At 40.6% G+C, this 24,571-nt stretch overlaps 1 protein-coding gene across 1 annotated transcript in view; it reads left to right on the forward strand.

Annotated features, from left to right (window-relative positions):
* LOC126295024 (serine hydroxymethyltransferase, mitochondrial-like) overlaps positions 1–24,571 on the forward strand; it is a 156,940-nt gene that overhangs the window by 57,097 nt on the left and 75,272 nt on the right. Inside the window, exons 3-4 of the mRNA XM_049987275.1 lie at positions 8,945–9,024; positions 15,906–16,106. Coding sequence (XP_049843232.1) covers positions 8,945–9,024; positions 15,906–16,106 — 281 coding nt within the window. The remainder of the gene's footprint in view (positions 1–8,944; positions 9,025–15,905; positions 16,107–24,571) is intronic.

The raw sequence follows: 24,571 nt of genomic DNA on the forward strand, positions 1-24,571 counted from the left end.
TTAAAAATCAAGAAGATTAAAATGCAATTAAAGAGGCAAATCAAATAAATTAAGAAATGTATCATAGCTACATGGAAGGCCCTAAGGCCAAGCAGATAGAACATACATATGCGAGGTGCAATTCCAATGGCTGAAGGCCACAATTAAGGTTCAAAATTTTAAAATTATACTACCATAATCTTTTAAAGGCAGAAGGCCACAATGTTTAAGCTTGAAAGACAAAATTAAAAACTAATTTATAAAATTTTTAATAAAAAAAGACCATAAGCCTCGAATTTAAAGTAGCTGACAACAGATAATTAAACACCAGTGGCACTCAGAAGGTCTCCAGGGAGGTCGATCTGCCCTCGCTCACTTAGGTGAGACAGGTGGTGAGCTCAATTATCCGTCGGAACCCAACCAGGGGACAGCCGTGGACCGACCGACACAGCGAGTTGCTTCCTATCAATCAGTGCATGAGAACTCAAACTGGAAAGATTACAGATGTTATAATCCACAATGGAGTATGTATTATCTGTCAAAATTACACACCATGTTGGACTGCGACAACAGGTGAGGAAAGGACACTGCCTGAAATTAAGTTAGTGGCCAGGGCAGGTAACCGGAACACGAACGGCCACAAGACAGAAAATTCTACTGGTGCACTCAAATTGTACTCGACCAAAATAGTTAATTGCACCGCATGGCAGCTAAATGTCAGCTGTAGAAACATTCAGTGTTGCTGACAGGGAAGCCTCCCCAACAGCAAACCACCAAAACGAACTACACAACATGAGTGGATGTGGCTTGGGTAGTTGAAACCACTACTCAACTTTGACGTCCTGGGTCGGCGAATGACGAAGCTCGTAGCGATCGGACGGCTACAATGAAAGCTATCATGCTGACTGATGTCCCGCTGATGGCTAAAAAACATTTGCTTGAAACATTTTGTAATTTGCGTGTGGACAAACAGTTATTTAGGATGTTCAAGATAAATGGGACACCCTGTATACACTGGCGTCCAAAATTAAAGCAACAAATGGAAATTTTGCAAGGTTGCATTTATTTTGCCACAAAACAGTATAAACAGGTGATAGTAAAGTAGAAACACTGTAAAGAATGCAGAACATAAACAACCACAACATGCATAACAATAGACAAAAATGTTCTTCATTTTGTACACATTCTGACAACTGGTTAATGTGCTCAGTATGGGGTGTGACCACCTCTGACAGCAGTACATGACCGAAAAGATGAAACCATGCTTCACCACTCTTGATGTAATGGAAAGGTTCTAACAAATTAGCGTTGATGTTATTCAAAAGCTATATACGATTGTCGACATGGGGCTACCCGGCAAACACTACCTCATTTGATAGGCGCCCTGCAATCATCGTTGGCATGATTGTCCATTGACCGGAATGCCATCTTAACGAACGTGTAGAGCACGATCGTATGGACACCTGGTCGACAGTTTGTATGATTATATCGCAAATTAGATACATGATGGGGAAAAGCGATTTGTTGCTTTAATTTTGGACACCGATGTGTATTCAGTAAACTATATAAAATCAATAGTGTCATATCTCAATGAGGAACTTGAAACTTTCAGCGCAGGTCAGGAGCACGTAGAGGGACTCCAGGTACAGAGTAGTCGACCACGCACTGGATAGATATGTTCCCAGTGGAAGAGTTCATAATGGGAGGGAACCTCCATGTAAAGAAAGTTCTAAAGATACAGAGATTACTGCATAATGGGTGTAAGACAAAGCGTAGAGCTATAGATGGAGAGATGCTGAATGAGACATGTTTGGCTGTCAAGAGAGCAATGTGTGAAGCCTTCAGTGACTACCATAGCAAAATATTGTCAAATAATCTTTCGCAAAACCCAAAGAAATTCTGGTCGTATGTAAAGGTTGTTAGTTACACCAAAGTTATTATCCAATCCCTAGCGAGACAAGAACTGAAATTGAGCGTAGCAAAGCAAAAGCTAAAACACTAAACTCCCATTTTCAAGTGTTCTTTTACAAATGAAAACCCTGGGGAATGGTCCCAATTTCATCCTCATACAACTGAAAAGATGAATGAAGTAAGTATTTAGTGTCAGCTGAAATCATTAAAATTGAACAAAGCTCCAGGCCCTGATGGAATTCTATACTGAATTTGAAGCTGAGTTAGCCCCTCTTCTAGCTATAATCTATTGTAGATCCCATGTCCACCCCAATAGCTGAGTTTTCAGCATGACGGATTGCCGTCCTACGGGCCCTGGTTCGAATCTCGGCTGGGTCGGGATATTTTCTCTACGCAGGGTCTGGGTGTTCTGTTGTCTTCATCATCATTTTATCCCTATCTGGCATGCAGGTCACCCAATGTGGCATGTAATGTAATAAGAACTGCACCCAGGCAGCAGGACCTGTCCCGTAAGGGGCCTTCAGGCCAATGACACCAAACACTCATTTGCATTTCCATAGATCCCTTGAACAAAAAACCATGCCCAGTTCTTGGAAAAGAGCACAGGTCACACACGTCTACAAGAAGGGTAGTAGAAGTGATCTACAAGACTACAGTCCAATATTCTTGACATTGATTTGTTGCAGAATCTTAGAATATATTCTGAGCTCAGACATAGTGAGATATCTTGAACATAATGACCTTCTCAATGCCAACTAGTATGGTTTTCGAAAACATTGATCATGTGAAAACCAACTTTCACTTTTCTCACATGACATACTAAAAGATTTGGATCAAGGCAACCAGGTAATGCAGTATTTCTTGATTTTCATAAAACATTTTACTTAGTGCTGCACCTACCATATGGGGTGTCAAGTAAAATTTGTGGCTAGATTGAGGATTTTTTGGTAGGAAGGTCACAGTATGTTATCACAGATGGAGAGTCATCATCAGATGTAGAAGTAACTTTGGGTGTGCCCCAGAGAAGTGTCTTGGAGCCCTTGCTGTTCGTGCTGTATATTAATGGTCTTGTAGGCAATATCAATAGTAAACTCAGGCATTTTGCATATGATGCAGTTATTATAGTGAAGTACTATCTGAGAGAAGCTGTATAAATATTCAGTCAGATCTCTGTAAGATTTCACAGTGGTGCAAACATTGATAACTTGCTCTAAATATTGAGAAATGTAAAATTGTGCACTTTACAACACTAAAAAAATAGTATCTTATCACAATAATATTAGTGACTCACTGTTGGAGTCGGTCAACTCATACAAATACTTTGGTGTAGTATTCTGTAGGCATATGTACTGGAATGATCACATAGGTTCAGTCATGGGTAAGACTTTGGTTTGCTTGTAGAATACTGGGGAATGCAATCAGTCTCCAAAAGAGATTGTTTACAAATTACTCGTGTGACTGGTTCTATAATATTGCTCAAGTGTGTGGGACCCAAACCAGATAGGACTAACAAGGGATATTGAACATATACAGTGAAAGGGAGCACAAATCGTCAAAGGTTTGTTTAATCTGTGGAAGAGTGTCACAGAGATACTGAAGGAACTGAACTGGCATACTCTTGACGACAGACGTAGATTATCCCATGAGTCTATTAACAAAATTTTTAAGAACTGGCTTTAAATGATTGATGGTGGTGGTGGTGGTGGTGGTGGTGGTGATGATGATGATGATGATGATGATGATGATGAAGTCCCATAGTCCATGACACAGCGTAGGGGACGATGCGGGAGACCCATACCACCATACTAGTCAAGGTCCTAGCGGAGGTGGTTTGTTGTTGCCTTCCTCTGACCGTAATGGGGACGGATGATGATGATGAAAGCGACACAACAACACCCAGTCATCTCGAGGCAGGTGAAAATCCCTGACCCTGCCAGGAATCAAACCCAGGACCCCATGCTGGGGAAGCGAGAATGCTACTGAAAGACCACAAGCTGCAGACTTTAAATGATTGCTTTAGGGATATATTAAAACTCCTTCCCCCACATATCACTCACTTAGGGGTTGTGAAGAAAGATTAGAATAATTACTGCATGCACAGAGGCATTCAATCAATCATTCTTCCCATGCTCCATATGTGAATGGAACAGGAAGAAACCCTAATAATTGGTACAATGGGACGTACCCTCTGCTGTGCCCCTCATGTTGGTTTGCAGAGTGTAGATGTAGAAGCAAAGAACATGTTTCTGGAAAATTGCCTAATCACTGTCAGATGGGTTGTGATGATATCGGTGTATGCTTTGGCTCATTTTCAGGTACTTTTTCAGGTGTTTTAATTGTGAAATGTGTAGCCACAAAGTCTGTTCTGAAGTTTTTGAATGTCAACGAGATTGACACCAAGTAGACATCACTCTGGAATTACTGAACAAAGTCGACAATGAACCAGAACTTATAAAGAAGGTTATAAGAGGTGAAGAAATGTGGGTAGAAGGATATGACATTGAAACTGAGGCCCAGTTGTCCCAGTGGAAGTAGCCTGAAGAGCCAAGATGGAAAAATATTCGACAAGTTCAATTACATGCACAGGTACTACTCACTGTTTGCATCGATTGCAATGGGATAGTGCTTCATGAGTTCTTGCCTTATGGTCATATGGTCAGTAATGAAAACTAACTGGATGTTATATGCCATTTGCGTGAAGCTATCTGAAGAAAACAACCAGAATAGTGGCAAAACCGTTCGTGGAAATTGATCACAATAATGCTTCCACTCACACATCAATGCTTATTAGTAATTTTTTTTGGGGGGGAAAAAAGGCGTTATGCTGCCTCAGCCACCACATTCACTGGCCATGGCTCTCTGCAACTTCTTTCTATTCCCAAAACTAAAGAGAACTGTGAAAGGATGTCTTTTACCACAACTGATGAAATAAAAACAGACTTGCTGAAGGAGCTCAACACCATAATGAAAAGTAAGTTCCAGAAGGGCCTCCAAGATTGGAAAAAGCACTTGGACAATTGTATTGTATAGGGAGAGGATTGCTTTGAAGGTTGCAAAGTTGATGTAAATGAATAAATAAAGATTCTTTAAGAAAAACAAAAATTCCCATTAGTTTTTAATCACACTTTGTACATACTACAAACAATCTTTCCTTAGCTGTAAGCCATTGTAATTCACGTTAGCCAAATCTCAGAATCTGAGCACTTAAAGGAAAATGACACTAATCACAACTATAAGGCCATCAGTAAATCATACGTGCTGTCTGATCAGAAGTATCCACACACATGTATTTAATGTGAAACTGGCCACTAGATGTCATGAGAGATGGAACCACCACTATAAAAGAAGGTGGAAAGTATTGTGTTATCAGTAGAAAAACAGCAGAATGAGTCGGCCAGGGAGCTCCGACTAGTCGTCGGATGTCAGCTGAGTAACAGATGTGTCAGGGACATTTCAGTCTTTTTAAAGCTGCCCAAGGCTACTGTTGGTGATGTGATTGTGATGTGGAAAGTGAAGGAACATGACAGCTAAGCCAATACCTGCCAGATCTGACATACCGACGGGTAGGGACAGTTGAGCGTTGTGAAGGGAGTTTGTAAAATCCCTCTTCACAATGCTCAATCTATTGTCTTTGTGACTGAATTGTTTACCATTCACATTTCTCTTCTGGAAAAGGCTACAGACCCTGATAAGTACCTTAACAAAAGACTTATTAACAGTTAAAATTGATTAATGTTTAAAATTGTATTCAGTGTTACCAAATTGCTCTTTGCAGGAATATTTTTTTTATTATTATTATTTTTTTTTTCTTTTTTTGCCAGTCTGCGTTTTATGTCCCCTGTATTTTTTTCAACACAAGTTATTTTGCTGCCTGATTAATATCACCAGATTTAATGCTACAAGATTCCATAACAAACAATGGAGAATCCAGCATGAAATGTAACAGTATTAGAAAAAGATAGCTCCTTTTCACAATATCAACTGCTCAACATCTCTGCTATATGGTAAGATTCCATTTCCCTTGTTTCTGCTTTTGTTGATGTTCATCTTATAACCTCTCTCCAAGACAGTGTGCATTATGCTCATTTTATCTTTCAAGTCCTTTGGTATCTCCAACAGAATTACAATGAAATCAGCAAATCCTTACATCTCCCGCAACAATCAGGAAATCTGGAAAAAAACATGAAAATTCATTCATCTGGTAAAAAACAAATAAATTTTTCTTTCTTTAGATTTCAGTTAAATTTATGTAATTTTGACTGGTAAAAACTGATACTCTAAAAAAATATTTAACTGAAGTCCACTACCGGAGAATAATACTGCAGCAGTAAAACATAAACAAGAGAGTAACACTGAAATAAAACATACAATTAAAAAAAACACTGTGCGTGCACAAGCATGTGCAGAAGGCAAAATGTGGCAAAGGCTTTTGGATGAGGACTGTACAATACTTCGTAGGAAGAAACTGCCTTCATTGAGTGTAATGCCACAATCTCTTACATTTCTAACAGTTCACAGGAAGAATGTGAATGGTGGCTTGAGAAGCGTTACTTCAAAGTAAATTTCCTTGCACGCAAGATGAATTATGTTAAGCTTATAAATCATGGAGCATTTGACTCTCATTCGAAACTTAACACATTTGAGGACCAGGATATTCGGGATATTCTTATTTACTTATTAGAATATCTAATATTCTTAAAAAATTTTGGCCCGGAAGACCAGCTATTTGTGCCTTTATTTAAAATGTTAGCGGACATTTGTGTTTGATATATCTTAAGCAGTAACACACAAAAACAAAGACCAAGCTTCAGGATTAGTTTTTCATATTTATTTTAGTTCTTACATGGATTACAGATTGTGCAATAACAATGTCAGAATGTATAATTATCCATAAAAAAGTGTGAAGTCAGTTCTTGAGCAGTTTCACAGGTAAATAGCTTGTCTATGGAAAAGAAATTACAACCAATATTATATGTGGAAGCTTAGCTTTTCTCGTAGCTGTGCAGTATATACTAACTATTTCTGTTTGTTTGATTGCGCTACTTATCAGTGATGTTGATGTTGTTGTTGGCTGATTACATCATGTCCTATGCTCAGAATATCTGCTGTCATTGGCTTGCAAGATCACATGACATGAGCTATGGTTGCCTGATATATACACACAAGGGAGTGTAATCTCATTTTCAGTTCTTTGGAAGTGAAGTGGTGTATTTGATGGAATTGGTGTTTATACTTTCACAATACGAAAATGTACATGTTGCTGTGCATAAAGGATCTTTCCAACATATGTTTTTTTTTTCGGTTTTCATTTTCAAGAGAGGCAGGAAGTTCCACACCGGTGCATAAAATGTTCGCCTTTCAAAGGATTGATAAGTTTTCCAGTGTAAGTATATTGTGACTTAACATGGAAAAAATGTACTTTCACATGGGAAAAAGTCTATTTTTGGCTGAGAAAAGTGTATTTTAAGCTACTGAGTAATCAACTTTAAGTGAAAACAATTGCTCCAGTCCCTGGTTGGATACAGTATATCTGTAATAATGTTGTTATTGTGGTCTTCAGTCCAGAGAATGGTTTGATGCAGCTCTCCATGCTACTCTATCCTGAGCAAGCTTCTTCATCTCCCAGTAACTACTGCAACCTACATCCTTCTGAATTTGTTTAGTGTACTCATCTCTTGGACTCCCTCTACAATTTTTAACCTCCACACTGCCCTCCAATACTACATTGGTGATCCAGTGATGCCTCCGAACATGTCCTACCAACCGATCCCTTCTTCTAGTCAAGCTGTGCCACAAACTCCTCTTCTCCCCAATTCTATTCAATACCTCCTCATTAGTTATGTGATCTACCCATCTAATCTTCAGCATTCTTCTGTAGCACCATATTTCGAAAGTTTCTGTTGTCTTCTTGTCTATAATATTTATCATCCATGTTTCACTTCCATACATGGCTACAATCCATACAGATACTTTCAGAAATGACTTCCTGACACTTAAATCTATACTTGATGTTAACAAATTTCTCTTCTTCAGAAACGCTTTCCTTGCCATTGCCAGTCTACATTTTATATCCTCTCTACTTCAACCATCATCAGTTCTTTTGCTTCCCAAATAGCAAAACTCCTTTACTACTTTAAATGTCTCATTTTCTAATCTAATTCCCTCAGCATCACCTGATTTAATTCGATTACATTCCATTATCCTCGTTTTGCTTATGTTGATGTTCATCTTATATCCTTTCAAGACACTGTCCATTCCATTCAGTTGCTCTTCCAGGTCCTTTGCTGTCTCTGACTGAATTACAATGTCATCGGTGAACCTCAACGTTTTTATTTCTTCTCCATGGATTTTAATTCCTACTCCATTTTTTTTCCTTGGAAAGTTAATAAATTCCTGTACACATGATAAATTCCTTTACACATATGGTGCAGTCATAATTCTATATTTGCAATAATGTGGTATGGGAGTTATTTAAAGCATGTCAAATTGTTGGGTTAAGAATGCTTCCTTTCACTCTGCTCGAATAATAAAGTAGCTAATTTGTGGAATAGTCATATATGTGTCATTCATCAAATGAGATCACATAAAGAAAAACTATATGATTCCTGTAAAGAGTGCCATGAGAACAACTGCTTAGTTCTCAGTTGCTCTATTACAAACTTAGTGACTGGGTATCACATTTAAAATGTTGATAATTGAGTCATTAGGGACGGAGCATAAGCTGTGATCGAGTAACGACAGAGTAGAAACTTATCTGCATTGATATGCAAAGGAAGTGTCCCAGCATTTGTGTTAAGCGATTTGGGAAACCTTGGAGAACCTAAGTCTGGTTTGGCAAATGAGGACTCAAGTTACCATCCTCCCACGTCTTACCACTGCACGACATCTCTCAGTTTTTTATTCTCAAACTAAATTCTGTCTGGAAATGTACCTTCACAGAAATATGCTTAGTTTCAATGAATCTATTGGCAGTGTGATGTTTATGTATTTCTTCACAGTCAGATCCACAGTAAGCATTCAGCTGAAAAGTCATACATTTTGTTTCTGATTGCAGAACTTCTGCAGCCGGGCAGCACTCGAAGCCCTTGGTTCGTGCCTCAACAATAAATACTCAGAAGGATACCCAGGAAAAAGGTATACTGTGAAAAATACCTACCAGCTTAGTTTCGTTTATAGGCCTTCATTTTTGCCGTTTCCTCCAGTCTTTTGCTATTCCTTGTACTATAACTCCATGCTTTACTTAAAAGGGAACAGTCGAGCTGTCACCAGCTAAAATGTTGGAGTTCTTCCACAGCCAATTGCACATTTATTTGCACACCATTTGTCAATTATATTGTAGTTTTATTTACGCATCTGATTTCAATTCATATCTGAACATTTTCTAGTGTATTAAATACTTATACTGACAGAACCACAGTCAGATATAAAGTTCATACGACATGTGTTGTCATTGTCATAACCACATATGTAGCAGAAACCTAGATTTGGGATTCTAACACTTTCATGTCACTGCATTTAGTGCTTCATGGTATTTGTCTTTTATAATGCGAGCGGATTGAAGGTACACTGTGAAATTCTCAATTACAATTATTGTTGTTGTTGTGGCCTGAAATATGCTCACTATTGTTATATACTTGAATTTAGCATATTTCGTGACAGTACTCACTTTTCCGTGAAATGTTTATAAGATGATATTTGACTTTTTCGAGTTGGCTTCAGTCGTCTAGTGAAAGTATGATTCCATAATGCTGTTTTCGTCGGCTGCGGAAATGTCCTGGTTCAATGCGTTTGCCTCATTTTTGGTGCTTCAAATACCACTTCTCCAAATGTGCTTCCTTCTTGATGTTTATATAGAAAAAGTGCAATAATTCATTTTTGCTGGTCACTTACAAATTATTATAACGGGGACCTGAACAGTGTTCCACAGTCACACACACCGAGAGTTCACTGCCGACTAACTACGGTCAAAGACGACTCCAGCAACAAAGACATTTTACACAACACACAAGCTTCCACTTGTAACCAGTCTCTTTGATACTCTTTGTCACATCTATTAATATTAATCAATATGCTGTCACTCTCAAACATATAAGCAAATTAGCATAAAATAAGGTAAATTACAATTCCCAAAAAATATTCTAAAAAAAAAATATAAGAAAACATTTACAACCTCCCTCATTAGATTTAGTATCAACAATTCCGGTAGAAAATAACACATCTCCCAGACCTATTACAGACCCAGTCGAAAGACTGGTATGATGCAGTTCTCCATGCTACTCCATCTTGTGTGAGCCCCTTCATCTCAGAGTAACAGCTGCAACCTACATCCCTCTGATTTTGCTTAGTGTATTAGTGTATTCATCTCTTGACCTCCCTCTATGATTTTCGCCCCCCTCCCCCAGCACACACACACACACACTTCCCTCCAGTACTAAATTGGTGATCCCTTGATGTTTCAGAATGTCTTTGTCAACCAATCCCGTCTTGTAGTAAGACTGTGCCATGAATTTATTTGCTCCTCAATTCTAGACAATATCTCTGCATAGGTTACAAGCTCTACCCATGTAATCTTCAGCATTCTTCTGCAGCACAATATTTCAAAGGCTTCTATTATCTTCTTGTATAAACTGTTTTATCATCCATATAACTTCCATACAGCTACTTTCAGAAACTACGTCTGGACACTTACATCTATACTCAGTGTTAACAAATTTCTCTTCTTCAGAAACGCTTTCCTTGCCATTACCAGTCTACATTTTATATCCTCTCTATTTCGACCATCATCAGTTATTTTGCTCCCCAAATAGCAAAACTCCTTTACTACTTTAAGTGTCTCATTTCCTAATCTAATTCCCTCAACATCACCCGACTTAATTGACTACATTCTATTATCCTCGTTTTGCTTTTGTTAATGTTCCTCTTATGTACACCTTTCAAGATCTGTCCATTCTGATCAACTGCTCTTCGAAGCCCTTTGCAGTTTCTGACATAATTACAATGTCATCGGAGAACCTGAAGGTTTTTGTTTCTTCTCCCTGGATTTTAATTCCTACTCCAGATTTTTCCTTTGTTTACTTTACTGCTTGCTCAATATACAGATTGAATAACATCAGGGAGAGGCTACAACCCTGTCTCACTCCCTTCCCAACCACTGCTTCCCTTTCATGTCCCTCGACTCTTCTATCTGCCATCTCATTTCTGTAAAAATTGTAAATAGCCTTTCACTCCCTGTACTTTACCCTGACCTCCTACAGAATTTGAAAGACAGCTTTCCAGTCAACATTGTCTAAAGCTTTCTCCAAGTCTACAAATGCTATAAATGTAGGATTGCCTTTCCTTGACCTATCTTCCAAGATAAGTCATAGAGACAGTATTGCCTCACGTGTTCAAACATTTTTACGGAATCTAAACTGATCTTCCCTGAGGTTGGCTTCTACCAGTTTTTCCATTCGTATGTAAAGAATTCATGTTAGTATTTTACAGCTGTGACTTATTAAACTGTTAGTTCAGTAATTTTCACACCTGACAGCACCTGCTTTCTTTGAAATTGGAATTATTATATTCTTCTTGAAGTCTGGGGGTATTTCACCCAACTGATACATCTTGCTCAACAGGTGGAAGAGCTTTTGCCATGCACGTCATTGTGACTTGCAGATTATAGATGTAGATGTAGATGTAAAAAGGAAAACAGCTGATCCAACGCCAGTCAAAGATATGGCCACAGCACTGAAGGCGGGGTTGAGCAGTGGTGTGCAAACTTGAGGTGCATGGGGAATTGCCCAAACTTTGGACATACCTGTGAACACATGCATAAAATTCTACGAAACATTCTGCATTGCTGTACAAGTAAAATTACTTGTTTTTGTCTTCAGTCCAGACACTGGTTTGATGCAGCCCTCCATGCTACTCTATCCTGTGCAAGCTTCTTTATCTCCCAGTACCTACTGCAGCCTACATTCTTCTGAATCTACTTACTGTATTCATCTCTTGGTCTCCCTCGACGATTTTTACCCTCCACACTGCCCTCCAATAATAAATTGGTGATCCCTTGATGCCTCAATATATGCCCTACCAACCGATCACTTCTTCTAGTCAAGTTGTGCCTCAAATTTCTCATCTCTCCAATTCCATTCAATACCTCTTCATTAGTTATGTGATCTACCCATCCAATCTTCAGCATTCTTCTGTAGCACCACATTTTGAAAGCTTCTATTCTCTTCTTGTCTAAACTATTTATCGTCCACGTTTTAATTCCATACATGGCTACACTCCATACAAATACTTTCAGAAACGACTTCCTGACACTTAAATCTATACTCGATGTTAACAAATTTCTCTTCTTCAGAAACGCTTTCCTTGCCATTGCCAGTCTACATTTTATATACTCTCTAATTCGACGATCATCAGTTATTTTGCTCCCCAAACAGCAAAACTCCTTTACTACTTTAAGTGTCTCATTTCCTAATCTAATTCCCTCAGCATCACCCAACTTAATTCGACTATATTCCATTATCCTCGTTTTGCTTTTGTTGATGTCCATCTTATACCCTCCTTTAAAGACACTGTCCATTTCGTTCAGCTGCTCTTCCAGGTCCTTTGCTGTCTCTGACAGAATTGCGATCTTGTTGACAAACCTCAAAGTTTTTATTTCTTTTCCATGGATTTTAATCCTTACTCCAGATTTTTCTTTTGTTTCCTTTACTGCTTGCTCAATATACAGATTGAATAACATCAGAGAGAGGCTACAACCCTATCTCTCTCCCTTCCCAACCATAGCTTCCCTTTCAAGCCTCTTGATTCTTATAACTGCCATCTGGTTTCTGTGTAAATTGTATTTAGCTTTTTGCTCCCTGTATTTTTCCCTAGCCACCTTCAAAATTTGAAAGGGAGTATTCCTGTCAACATTGTGAAAAGCTTTCTCTAAGTGTACAAGTGCTAGAAATGTAGGTTTGCCTTTCCTTAATCTAGCTTCTAAGATAAGTTGTAGGGTCAGTATTGCCTCACGTGTTCAAATATTTCTACGGAATACAAACTGATCTCCCCTGAGGTCACCTTCTACTAGTTTTTCCATTCGTCCCTAATGAATTCGCATTAGTATTTTGCAGCGGTGGCATATTAAACTGATAGTTCGGTAATTTTCACATGTGTCAACGCCTGCTTTCTTTGGGATTGGAATTATTATATTCTTCTTGAAGTCTGAGGGTATTACCTACGTTCAGGAATTACTGAATGCTGACTTGCGAATCAGACAAGCATTTGCTCTAGAATTTCTTGGTCACATGAAAGTGGACAGTGAATGGCCATGGAATGCTCCATGGACAGACAGTGCCAATTACTGTCTCAAAAGACATGTCAATATGCAGAATTGCAGAATATGTGCATTGGAATATTCGCATGCACGTCAACAGATACCACTTCATTCTTCGAAGCTGACTGTATTGTGAGAGTGACAGCTTGTTCATTGTATGGCTGTACTTTTTAGGCCCTCTTTCCAGTACCATAACTGAGAAACAGTATGAGAGTCATTTGTGCACAAATGTCATTCCAACCTTCTGACAGTGGGGAAGAATAGGTGGGGTCATTTTTATGCGAGATGGTGATCGTTCACACATTGCACAGCCAGTGAAGTGGTTGCTGCAGGGGCATTTCAGAAATGCTAGAATTATCAGCCATCATTTCACTTCATCGTATTCGTTCAGCTCACTTGATATTAGTCTGTGTGGTGTTATCTGAAAGATGCTGTGTTCAGTGCTACATTTTCGAACATAGCTGAATTGAAGGCACAGGTTGTGCTACACATTTCTGAATGTGACCTCTGGGATGCTTTGATCTGTTGGGGAACGTGCCATTTCTCAGTTTTCAGAAAACTTGTGGCAGAAAATGGTGGACAGCATATTGGACATGTCTTGCAGCAATCTCAAGATGGTTATAAACTATGAGAGCTGCTCAAAAAAGAATGTTCATAGTTCTTTTATGGTCGTAATTTCTCACACTAAAATTTAATCTTACAATATTCTCTTAGCTTAATGTTCAACAAACACACCATAGTAGTTTCATTGTTGGGACTCCTGATTCCCACCTGTGACAGGCAGGCGAGGTCAGACATGTTCGGAACTGCCTACCACTGCAATGGAGGTAACACACGAGGAACAATATGCGTCTTTGAAATTCTTCTTTTCTGTCAACAGATCTTCAGCTGAGGCCTGTACAATGTTACAGGAGGCCTATGGAGAGTCTGTTCTTCCCTACAGCACAACTCAGAGGTGGTTTACAATGTTTAAAGAGGGGTGACAAAGGAAGGTGGACCTGGTTCTCCAGTTGCTGCTCTTACGGAAGGAAACATCAAAACTGTTGCTGTCATTGTGAGAGAGGATCGATGAATTACCTTATGATCACTTTCTGAAATACTGAACATTTCACTGGGTGCCACCCACACCTTGGTGACAGAAAATTTACACATTACATGTGTTTGTGCGCAATGAGTTCCAAGATTGTTGATTCCTGAACAAAAGGACAATCGCGTACAGGTCTGCATGCACTTAAAGTTGATGTTTAGGAAGCTCTGGAGTTTCTTGCAAATGTAATCAGTGCTGATGAAACTTTACTACATAATTTTGTTCCTGAGGGCAAACAGCAAAGCTCAGTGTGGAAATGTCCTTCATCACCAGCCTCCAAAAAATCAAAAGTGGTTGCTTCTGCCGGGAAAGTTATGGTTATCTCATTCTTTGATATTCATGGAATGGTTTATCAGCATGTTGTACCCGCACACACATCAGTAACTGGACAGTACTACAGAAATGTCTTAAAAACACTGCAAGTCCATATCAGGCGCAAAAGACCACATTTCCATGAAGCAGGCTGGATGTGCAACCACAATTGCAAAAATCAATGTGAAGAGCATCCCTCACCCTCCCTGTAGTCAGGATTTAGCCCCAAGTGATTTTTTTCTATTCCCCAACATGAAGAAAGTCCTTCGTGGGAAGCAGTGGTGAAAGCTGCGGAGGCGATTTTAAAGGACCTCTCAAAAAATTGTTTCCAACGTTTATTCCTAGACTGATGGAAATGTTGGGACAAGTGCATCGCATTCATGGGAGACTGCTTTGCGAAGGAACATCAAAATTATGAGGATGAGTAAAGATATGTTGTCACACAAAAATTATGATCATTCCTTATTGAACAGCCCTCGTGATTTCATTGTTGCTTTTTATGCAGTTTTTGGCATCAGGCTAATTAAAAACTGATTTTTTCAATCAATACGATATGACTTTGCCGTGAAAGATGGACATACCTAACTGACAGTGCCACATGGTTGAATGCCAAACTTGATGGCCATATATATTGCACATTATGATTGGTTTAATGTCCAACCCACACTGTAGCTGTCGTATTGTAATTTGTGTGTCATTTGTAGCAAACTTTGTTTCATCATCAGTTTTCTGCTATATTAGCAGGTCCTTTGCCCCTCTCTATATTCTGCGACCCATTGCTTCCTTCTTACAGCTGATGTATGTTGTACCATCCATCATGTCATCCAGTATCTGAAATATCTTCCTTCCTCACTTCCTTTTCCCTTCTACATAACCTTCTAAAACTGTTTTTATCAGTCTGTCATTCTTTCTTAATATGTGCCCAATCCAATTTCATTTTCTTCTTTTTATTAGATCTAGTAACTGTCTTTTCTCTCCCACTCTTCTCAGTACCTCCTCATTTTTTACTCTGTCCATCCTCCATCATGTCCACATCTCAAAAGCCTTTCTCTCTCAGTCCCTAAACTTACACACTACTTAACCAAAAGTATCCTAAGGACAAATACACACACCCATGCCCGAGGGAGGACTCGAACCTCCACCGGGACCAGCTGCACAGTCCATGACTGCAGCGCTTTAGACCGCTCGGCTAATCCCGCGCTGCACTAGACATAGTCCATGTGTTGAATGTGCATGTGTAACCTGTTGCTTCGTCGCACAGCTCCGGTGTGATATAGCCAATAATATTTCCGTGTGAATTACCTGCAGGTATTACGGAGGAGCAGAGGTCATCGACATGATAGAGTCGCTGGTCCAGAAACGTGCGCTGGAGGCCTTCAGACTGGACCCCGAGAAGTGGGGAGTGAACGTTCAGCCTCTGTCGGGTTCGCCTGCAAACTTCGCCGTCTACACGGGGCTGCTGCGCCCCCACGACCGCATCATGGGGCAGGACTTACCCCACGGCGGACAGTGAGTGCACCCCTTGTCTCACTGCTGTTAGCACTTTCAGTACTGAACCATAATGATGCACCAGCATAAAAAAAAAGTTTTTACGCTACTTCAACTCAGAAGATTTCTAATATATGAGGCATGTTCAGAAAATAAATGTTCTGTGACTGCAATGTGCTGTGGTTTTTTGTTTTCTACAGGTTGGCAACACTGAGTGGTCTACATCTACATTGTTTGTTACTTTGCAATTCATGCTTAAGTGTCTTGCAGAGGGTTCATCGAACCATTTTCATACTACTTCTCTACCATTCCACTCTCGAATGGTGTGTGGGAAAAAGGAACAACTAAATCTTTCCGTTCGAGCTCTAATTTCTTTTATTTTATTATTATGATGATTTCTCCCTACGTAGGCGAGTGTCAACAAAATATTTACGCATTCGGAAGAGAAAGTTGGTGATTGAAATTTTGTAAATAGATCTCACAGCAAAGAAAACCGCCTTTGTTTCAGTGACCGTCACCCCAACTCGCGTATCGTATCAGTGACTCTCTCACCCCTATTGCGCGATAACACAAAACGAGCTGCCCTTCTTTGCACTTTTCAATGTCCTCCGTCAGTTTTATCTGGAAAGGATCCTGTACCACACAGCAATATTCCAGCAGAGAATGGACAAGTGTAATGTAGGTTGTCTCGTTAGTGGGTTTGTCGCATCTGTTATATATAGAGAGAGAAATCAGAGCTTGAACAGAAAGATTTAGGTGTTTCTTTTTCCCACGCACCATTCGAGAGTGGAATGGCAGAGAAGTAGTACGAAAAGGGTTCGATGAACCCTCTGCCAGGCACTTAAGTGTAAATTGCAAAGTAACCATGTAGCTGTAGACCATTCACTGTTGTTAACCTGTGTTCTGCCAACAAAGCAGAGTCTTTGTTTCGCCTTCCCCACAATATTATCTATGTAGCCTTTCCAATTTAAGTTTCTCGTAATTGTAATTCCTAGGTATTTAGTCGAATTGACAGCCCTTAGATTTGTTCGATTTATCGTATACCCAAAATTTATAGGATTTCTTTTAGTACCCAAGTGGATGACCTCGCAATTTTCTTTGTTTAGTGCTAATCGCCACTTTTCGCACCATACAGAAATTCTCTCTAGATCATTTTGTAATTGGAATTTATAGTCTGATGATTTTACTAGGTGGTAAATTACACCTTCATCTGCAAACAATCTAAGGGGGCTGCTCAGATTATCACCTAGATCATTTATGTAAATCTGGAATAGCAAAGGCCTATGGCACTACCTTGCAGAATGGCAGATATCACTTCTGTTCTACTCTATCTGTTCTAGTCACTATGAACTGTAACATCTCTGAGAGGAAATTACGAATCCAGTCACACAACTGAAATGATACTCCATATGCACGGAATTTGATTAATAGTCGCGTGTGAGGAACGGTTTCAAAAGCCTTCTGGAAATCTAGGAATATGGAATCGATCTGAGATCCCTTGTTGACAGCTCTCATTACTTAATGGGAATAAAGAGCTAGCTGTGTTGCACAAAAATGATATTTTCTGTTGGTTATGTATCAATAATTCATTTTCTTCAAGGTAATTCATAATGTTCGAAAACAGTATATGGTCCAAAATCCTACTGCAAATTGAGGTCAGTGATATGCATCTGTAATTCAATGGGTTACTCCTACTTGCTTTCTTGAATATTCGTGTGACCTGTGCTACTTTCCAGTCTTTAGGAACAGATCTTTCATCAAGTGAGCAGTTGTATGTGATTGCTAAGAACGGCGTAATTGTGTCTGCATACTCTGAGAGAAACCTGATTGGTATACTATCTGGACCAGAAGACTTCCTTTTAAGTGATTTGAGTTGTTTTGCAACACCTAAGATATCTGCTTGTATGTCACTCATGCTAACAGCTGTTCTGGTTTCGAATTATGGAGCAAGCATCACAGTGAACTCACATTTGTCCAGTTGCATGAAAGATATTGGTAAGGAATCCAAGCCATGTGCTGTTTGCTACTTTCAGAAATTTTTTGCGAATTAAAGCAGGTCACGGCAAAGATCTTATGAACAGAAAATGTGTGTTTAAGTGGTGTAGGGAGTTTAGTGGTGGCAGAACAAATGTTCATGTTGAGCAAAAGAGCAGAACTCTTTCCATTTTGAATGACAAGTTGGCGCAAAAAATTGAGGAAACTGCTCATGAAAACTGCCGATTGACAGTGGATGAAATTTCTGCAGTATTCCCACAACTCTCCAAACTGCCGATTGACAGTGGATGAAATTTCTGCAGTATTCCCACAACTCTCCAAATGTCTCTTGTATGAGACACTCATAGAAATGTTGGGATACCATCAAGTGTCACAAGATGTATCCCAAAACAGCTGAAAGAGCAGGACAAGAAAAGTTGGGTCATTAGCACCTGCGAGCTTCTTGAGCAACTCGAATTACAAGCTGAGGATGTTCTAGGCTCTGCCATGACTGGAGATGAAATGTGGTGGCTCATTACACACCTGAAACAAACAACCAGCCATCATACTGGCGTCACACAAATTTCTCATTTATTAAAAAATTCAAAACAATTTAGGGCAAAAAAACATGGCATCTGTGTTTTGGGACTGAAAAGGCACAATTTTGTTCATTTTGGTCGAATTTGTGCGTCAGCGGGGGACTGCCAATGCACGGTGATTTAGTGAGACTCGAAAGAGATTCAAAACGAAAGGAGGAGAATGCTATTGAGAGGAATGTGCTCATTGCATGACAATGCAATCTTCACACAGACTTAGCCACTGAGGCTCTCTTGGACTCATTTGGTTGGCATTTTTTGAAACACCTGCTGTATTCCCCGTACTTGGGAACTTTAGATTGCCATATTTTCACCTCGCTGAAGGCACACACAAGGGGAATTAAATTTTCAACTGATGAACAGGTGCAGAAAGAGGTTCTGAAGTGTGGAGGAGCTGGTGAGAGAGTTCTTCGAGGAGGGCATTAAGAAGCTCATACCACAGCTCACGACAGGCATTGAGTAGGATGATAATTATATAGAAAAACAGTTGACAACTGTATCAACAACATCCCTTAATTTTTTTTCAAATATGCTTTTTCTAAAAAGATATAAATCTAGTACTTTTACTTTCTGAAAGTGCCTCGTAGTAAGAAGATCACCAGAAAGTAAAGAACTGTGAGCCCATTTTTATACAAGATGGTTGCAGACCTCAGCTGTTTTAATATAAAATGTCAAATCAGAACACCTTCAGCTGTTTAAATTTTCCTTTATTTGCACAACCAGTTGCAGTGCTATGTTACAGTAACTTACAAACATCAGAAAAGTTTTGCATCAACCCAATTTCCAGAACCCCTGGAGATAGACATTGACTGTGAACATTGCATCACAGATACAGCCCCTTTGAGTGTTCAGAGATGTCACTAAACCCACCCAAAGATGTAAACAACCATGCATGAGCAGCGCATATTAGACGGAGGGGGTCCGACGGCCGATCCGTTCCAGTCATTCCACCTGGAAGGCGGTACAGGGATCGTGTTGTCTGTAGTTCAACCATGCCTAAGACTGTCAATACCGCCATTCGATCACGTCCGCATTGTTACTTTGTGCCAAGAAGGGCTCTCAACAAGGGAAGTGTCCAGGCGTCTCAGAGTGAACCAAAGTGATGTTGTTCTGGCATGGAGGAGATACAGAGAGACAAGAACTGTCGATGACATGCCTCACTCAGGCCACTTGAGGGCTACTACTGCAGGGGACAACCACTATCTACGGATTATGGCTCGGAGGAACCCTGACAGCAACGCCACCATGTTGAATAATGCTTTTCGTGCAGCCACAGGACATTGTGTTACTACCCAAACTGTGTGCAATAGCCTGTATGTTGCGCAACTTAACTCGCAACGTTCATAGCAAGATCCATCTTAACAACCACAACACTGTGCAGTGCGGTAGAGATGGACCAAACCACATGCCGAATGGACCACTCTGTATTGGCATCACATTCTCTTCACTGATGAGTGTCGCATGTGCCTTCAACCACACAATCATCGGAGACGTGTTTGGAGGCAACCCGGTCAGGCTGAACCCCTTTGACACACTGTTGAGCGAGTGCACCGAGGTGGACATTCCCTGCTGTTTTGGGGTGGCATTAAGTGGGGCTGACAAACACTGCTGATGGTCACAGAAGGCGCTGTAAGAGCTGTACGATATGTGAATGGCATCCTCCGACCAGATAGTGCAACCATATTGGCAGCATGGTGAGGCATTCATCTTCATGGATGATAATTTGTGCCCCCATCATGCACATCTTGTGAATGACTTCCTTCAGGATAATGACATCACTGGATTAGTGGCCAGCATGTTTTCCAGACATGAACCCTATCTAACATGCCTGGGATGGATCGAAAAGGACTGTTTATGGACGACATGACCCACTAACCACTCTGATGGATCTGCGCCGAATCGCCATTGAGGAGTGGGACAATCTGGACCAACAGTGGCTTGATGAACTTGTGGACAGTATGCCATGACGAAAACAGGCATGCATCAATGTTAGAGGACGTGCTACTGGGTATTAGAGGTACAGGTGTGTAGAGCAATCTGGACCACCACCTCTGAAGGTCTTGCTGTATGGTAACACAACATCCAATGTGTGGTTTTCATGAGCAATAAAATGAGTAGAAATGATTTTTATGTTGATCTCTATTCTAACTTTCTGTACAGGTTCCTGGACTCTCGGAAACGAGGTGAAGCAAAACTTTTTTTGGTATGTGTATTTAGAAAGTAAAGAACATTTTGACATAACTGAATAGCAACAAAAGATATCAACACAAAAATTTATTTACAAAGTCACTTTACCTTACTCTATATCTCAATGTAGTGACCTTTGCTGTCAAAGCACTTATTGTAATGCGGGTCAAATTTTTCAGTTCCTGCGTTGTACTCCTATACCACCAAATTCTTGAGCCATGATGTCACTGCTTGTTTGAGCTCTGTTTTCCTCCCAAAAACTCCTTTAGATTTGGAAATAAGTGAAATCGTCTCGGTGCCTAGTCAGAGATTAAGGAGGATGTCCAAAAATTTCCCACTTAAGATGTTGAACTTCTTGCTGTGTTCGTGCTGGTGCACAGGGCCACACAATGTCACGAATCGAAGACACTTTTGCTGACAACATTTCACATTTCTCATTTTGAGCAGTGCACGAAATTCAACGAAGAATTTCACAATAGGACATTGAATTGAGTGTTTCTCTACTTAGCAATAACTCCATGTGGATCAAATGGCAGAATTTTTGACGGATGCTGCCATTGTGAAAGGGTACAGAATGAAGAGGCGTGACTGCTAGGCAGTAAAACATGTGGCTCACACTGTGATGGATGAAGAACTAACTGGCACACGTGAGATTTTGGTTGTGCACGATTGGTACTGGGCACGGTACTCAACTGTTTTTTACTTTCTGAACGACCCTCACATTAACGACAACATGATTGAAAATGTACCCTTTTTAGTTTAGAGTTGTATGTAATACTTCATTCTTGTATTATTATTTACATTCCTAAAGTAATATACTGATAACTTTGTGTTTGAAAGAAGGAAACTTTGATGAAAAGTATGCTGAATTAGCAAATGTCATGGGATAGTATGGCACAGAGAGTGCAGGTGTATTGTATGCACACCACACACACTATGTGCCAGCTGCAGTTGTATAGGAGACCTTCTAGGAAGTGACTGAGTGGTTGTGCAAGTGATTTGTGTAACAAGCGACATCATCGTCAGTTGACGCCATTCGAGCGGGGTACGGTGGTTGATGGCTGACGGGTTAGAATTAGTGGTGCAGGAATTTGGTTTAACTTGTTCGACCGTGTCCAGCATGTATTGTGAATGGTCCATTTAGGGTGTCACAGACCACTACAGATGAACTACCGGCTGTCCAGCAACCCTCGACGACCGTGACTGGTGACATCTGAGACATATTGTCAGTATTGGTGGTAGGCCAACAGTCCAACAAATCTCAGTTCAGTTCAACACAGGATGCGCTAGACATGTCTTTCAGTGGCCAGTCCATAGGAACATGGATTCCACGGGGTATGGGAGCCGACGTTGCACACAGTTGCCACTGTTAACCCAGCATCGTTGATCACAATGGCTTGCATTGGTCACCAATCACGGAGCGAAGGACACTGGAGAGATGGCATAACTTGATATGGTTGGATGAATCACAATTTCAGCTGAACCGAGCTGATGGGACACACTGTATGTGGCACAGAGCACACAAATCAGTGGATCGCACCGGTCGAGAAGGTGTGGTCCGAGGTAGTGGTGTCTTTGTTATGATCTTCGCTTAGTGCTGTGATGAAATTCCTCAACCTGGTACGATTTCTAGAAAGTCTCTTCACTTCACTAAAGGTTTTCCCATCCTCTGCAGCTTCTCTCTCAATCGTCCTTTGCCACATCTGTTTTGGACGACAGCATTTTCTAACTCCTTCAGGGTTCCAATCCAGTGCCATCCTTTCAATAGCTCCATCTGGTTTCCTCAATGTATGCCCAATTCAGATCCATTTTCATTCCCTGGGTTTGGTTCCCGATGGGGTCAGGGATTTTCTCTGCCTCATGATGACTGGGTGTTGTGTGATGTCCTTAGGTTAGTTAGGTTTAAGTAGTTCTAAGCTCTAGGGGACTGATGACCGTAGACGTTAAGTCCCATAGTGCTCAGAACCATTTGAGAGCCATTTTCTTTCTTTGATTTGTCTATTGATTGGTTACTGATTTCTCTCCCTCCAAAGATCTTCATTTGTCATAATATCTGGCCATCTCACATTTAAAATATGCTGGAGACAGCAGTTGATAAAAACTTGGAGCTGGTTTTTGATGTGGTTAGCCACCAACCAAGTTTCACAACCGTACAACGGAACAGCCTTCACATTGCCATTGAAAAGCCGGAGTTTGGTCTTCTTTGAGATGTTCCTATTTCTCCAGACAGGGCACAGTTCTACAGTCACACCATTTGCTTTGCAGATGTGACTATGGACTTCCTCCCAATTGCCTCCTGTAGTCGGGACTATACTTCCAAGGTAGAGGAAAGATATGACCTGTTCTACATCCTCTCCATTAATGGCCAGCCTATTCATGATGGTCAAATTCATCCACATTTCTCGGGTTTTGTGAACATTTATCTTGAGGCCTGCAACTTCCTCCTCTCTCTGTAACCTGGCCAGTTTCTCTTCGATATCGTTGTGCCATTAAGCAAATGTCATCTGCAAAATCTAGATCTTTGAGCCTATCCCGCATCCCCCAGTGTGCCCCTCTCTTCCGTTCCCCCATCACTCTCCTCATCACATGGTCCAACACCAAAAGATACAGTGTTGGCGAAAGAGTACACCCTTGTCGTACTCCCGAATTAACTTGGAAAGGCTCTGTTATGTAGTACTTGGCATTCATAATCTTCATTCATTTCCTTGATAATTCTGAGAGTATTGATTGTCATGATCTGGGATGGATTTTCCTGGTACAGAATGCCCCCCCCCTCCCCCACCCCCCATTTGTTCTGCAAGGGACTTTGAACGGACTGCGGCATGTCGAGTTTGAGGACCATCTCCAACCATTTTTGGCCCTCCAACATCCTGGTGGTCCTGCAGTGTTTCAATATGAGAATGCATTACGACATCAGTCCCATGCTGCCCAGGAATGTGCAGGGGAAGTTGTAAGACTGAGATGGCCAGCCCATATTTGAACCCCATCAAGCATAACTGGAATGTCATGGAAAGCAGGCTCATTTGTGTGAATCCTGCGCACATGAACAGACCAGAATTGGCTGGTGCTTTGCAAATGATTTTGTGTCATCTGCTTCCAGAGGAATACCAGAAACTTGTAACTCCCTTCCATGGTACCTCACTGCAGTCCACAGATCCAGAGGAGGCCCTAAGCAATATTAAGCGCCTACCCCACAACATTTTCTAACTCCTTGTAAATGCCCTTAATTTCCAGGTAAGCTACTTGATTCTTTTGCAGCAAATACACCAGTAAACTGAAACATTACAATCACTGCCCACAGTGAGATTGAATACCGTTTGGCAGTGTTTCAGGCATATGGTGTGGTAAGGAAAACATCTAAGTGGGTCAGATGACTGGGGAATAGTTCTAGCAATGATACGGGCCACAAATAGGGAAATCCATTGTAGTGACTGTGGTGGCAAAGGACAGATTGTTATGGGCAGGAATCGGCACCTTGAAAGTGGCAAAGATGGCACATTACTGAAGAATGCTGCTGCTGCGAGCACCTGTGGAAAGTTGTTGAAGGACAGTGAAACCACAAAAAAGTGCACCTGATGACTCAACACAGAAGTTTTGTCTCAAGTACAGATAGTGTAGGAATGATCATCAAAATAAAACACGAGAAATCTGAGCTCGAACAGAAAGGTTTAGGTGTTCGTTTTTCCCGCGCGCTGTTAGGGAGTGGAATGGTAGAGAGATAGTATGATT

This window comes from Schistocerca gregaria, chromosome 11 (genome assembly GCF_023897955.1).
Source record: "Schistocerca gregaria isolate iqSchGreg1 chromosome 11, iqSchGreg1.2, whole genome shotgun sequence".
Lineage (NCBI taxonomy): Eukaryota > Metazoa > Arthropoda > Insecta > Orthoptera > Acrididae > Schistocerca > Schistocerca gregaria.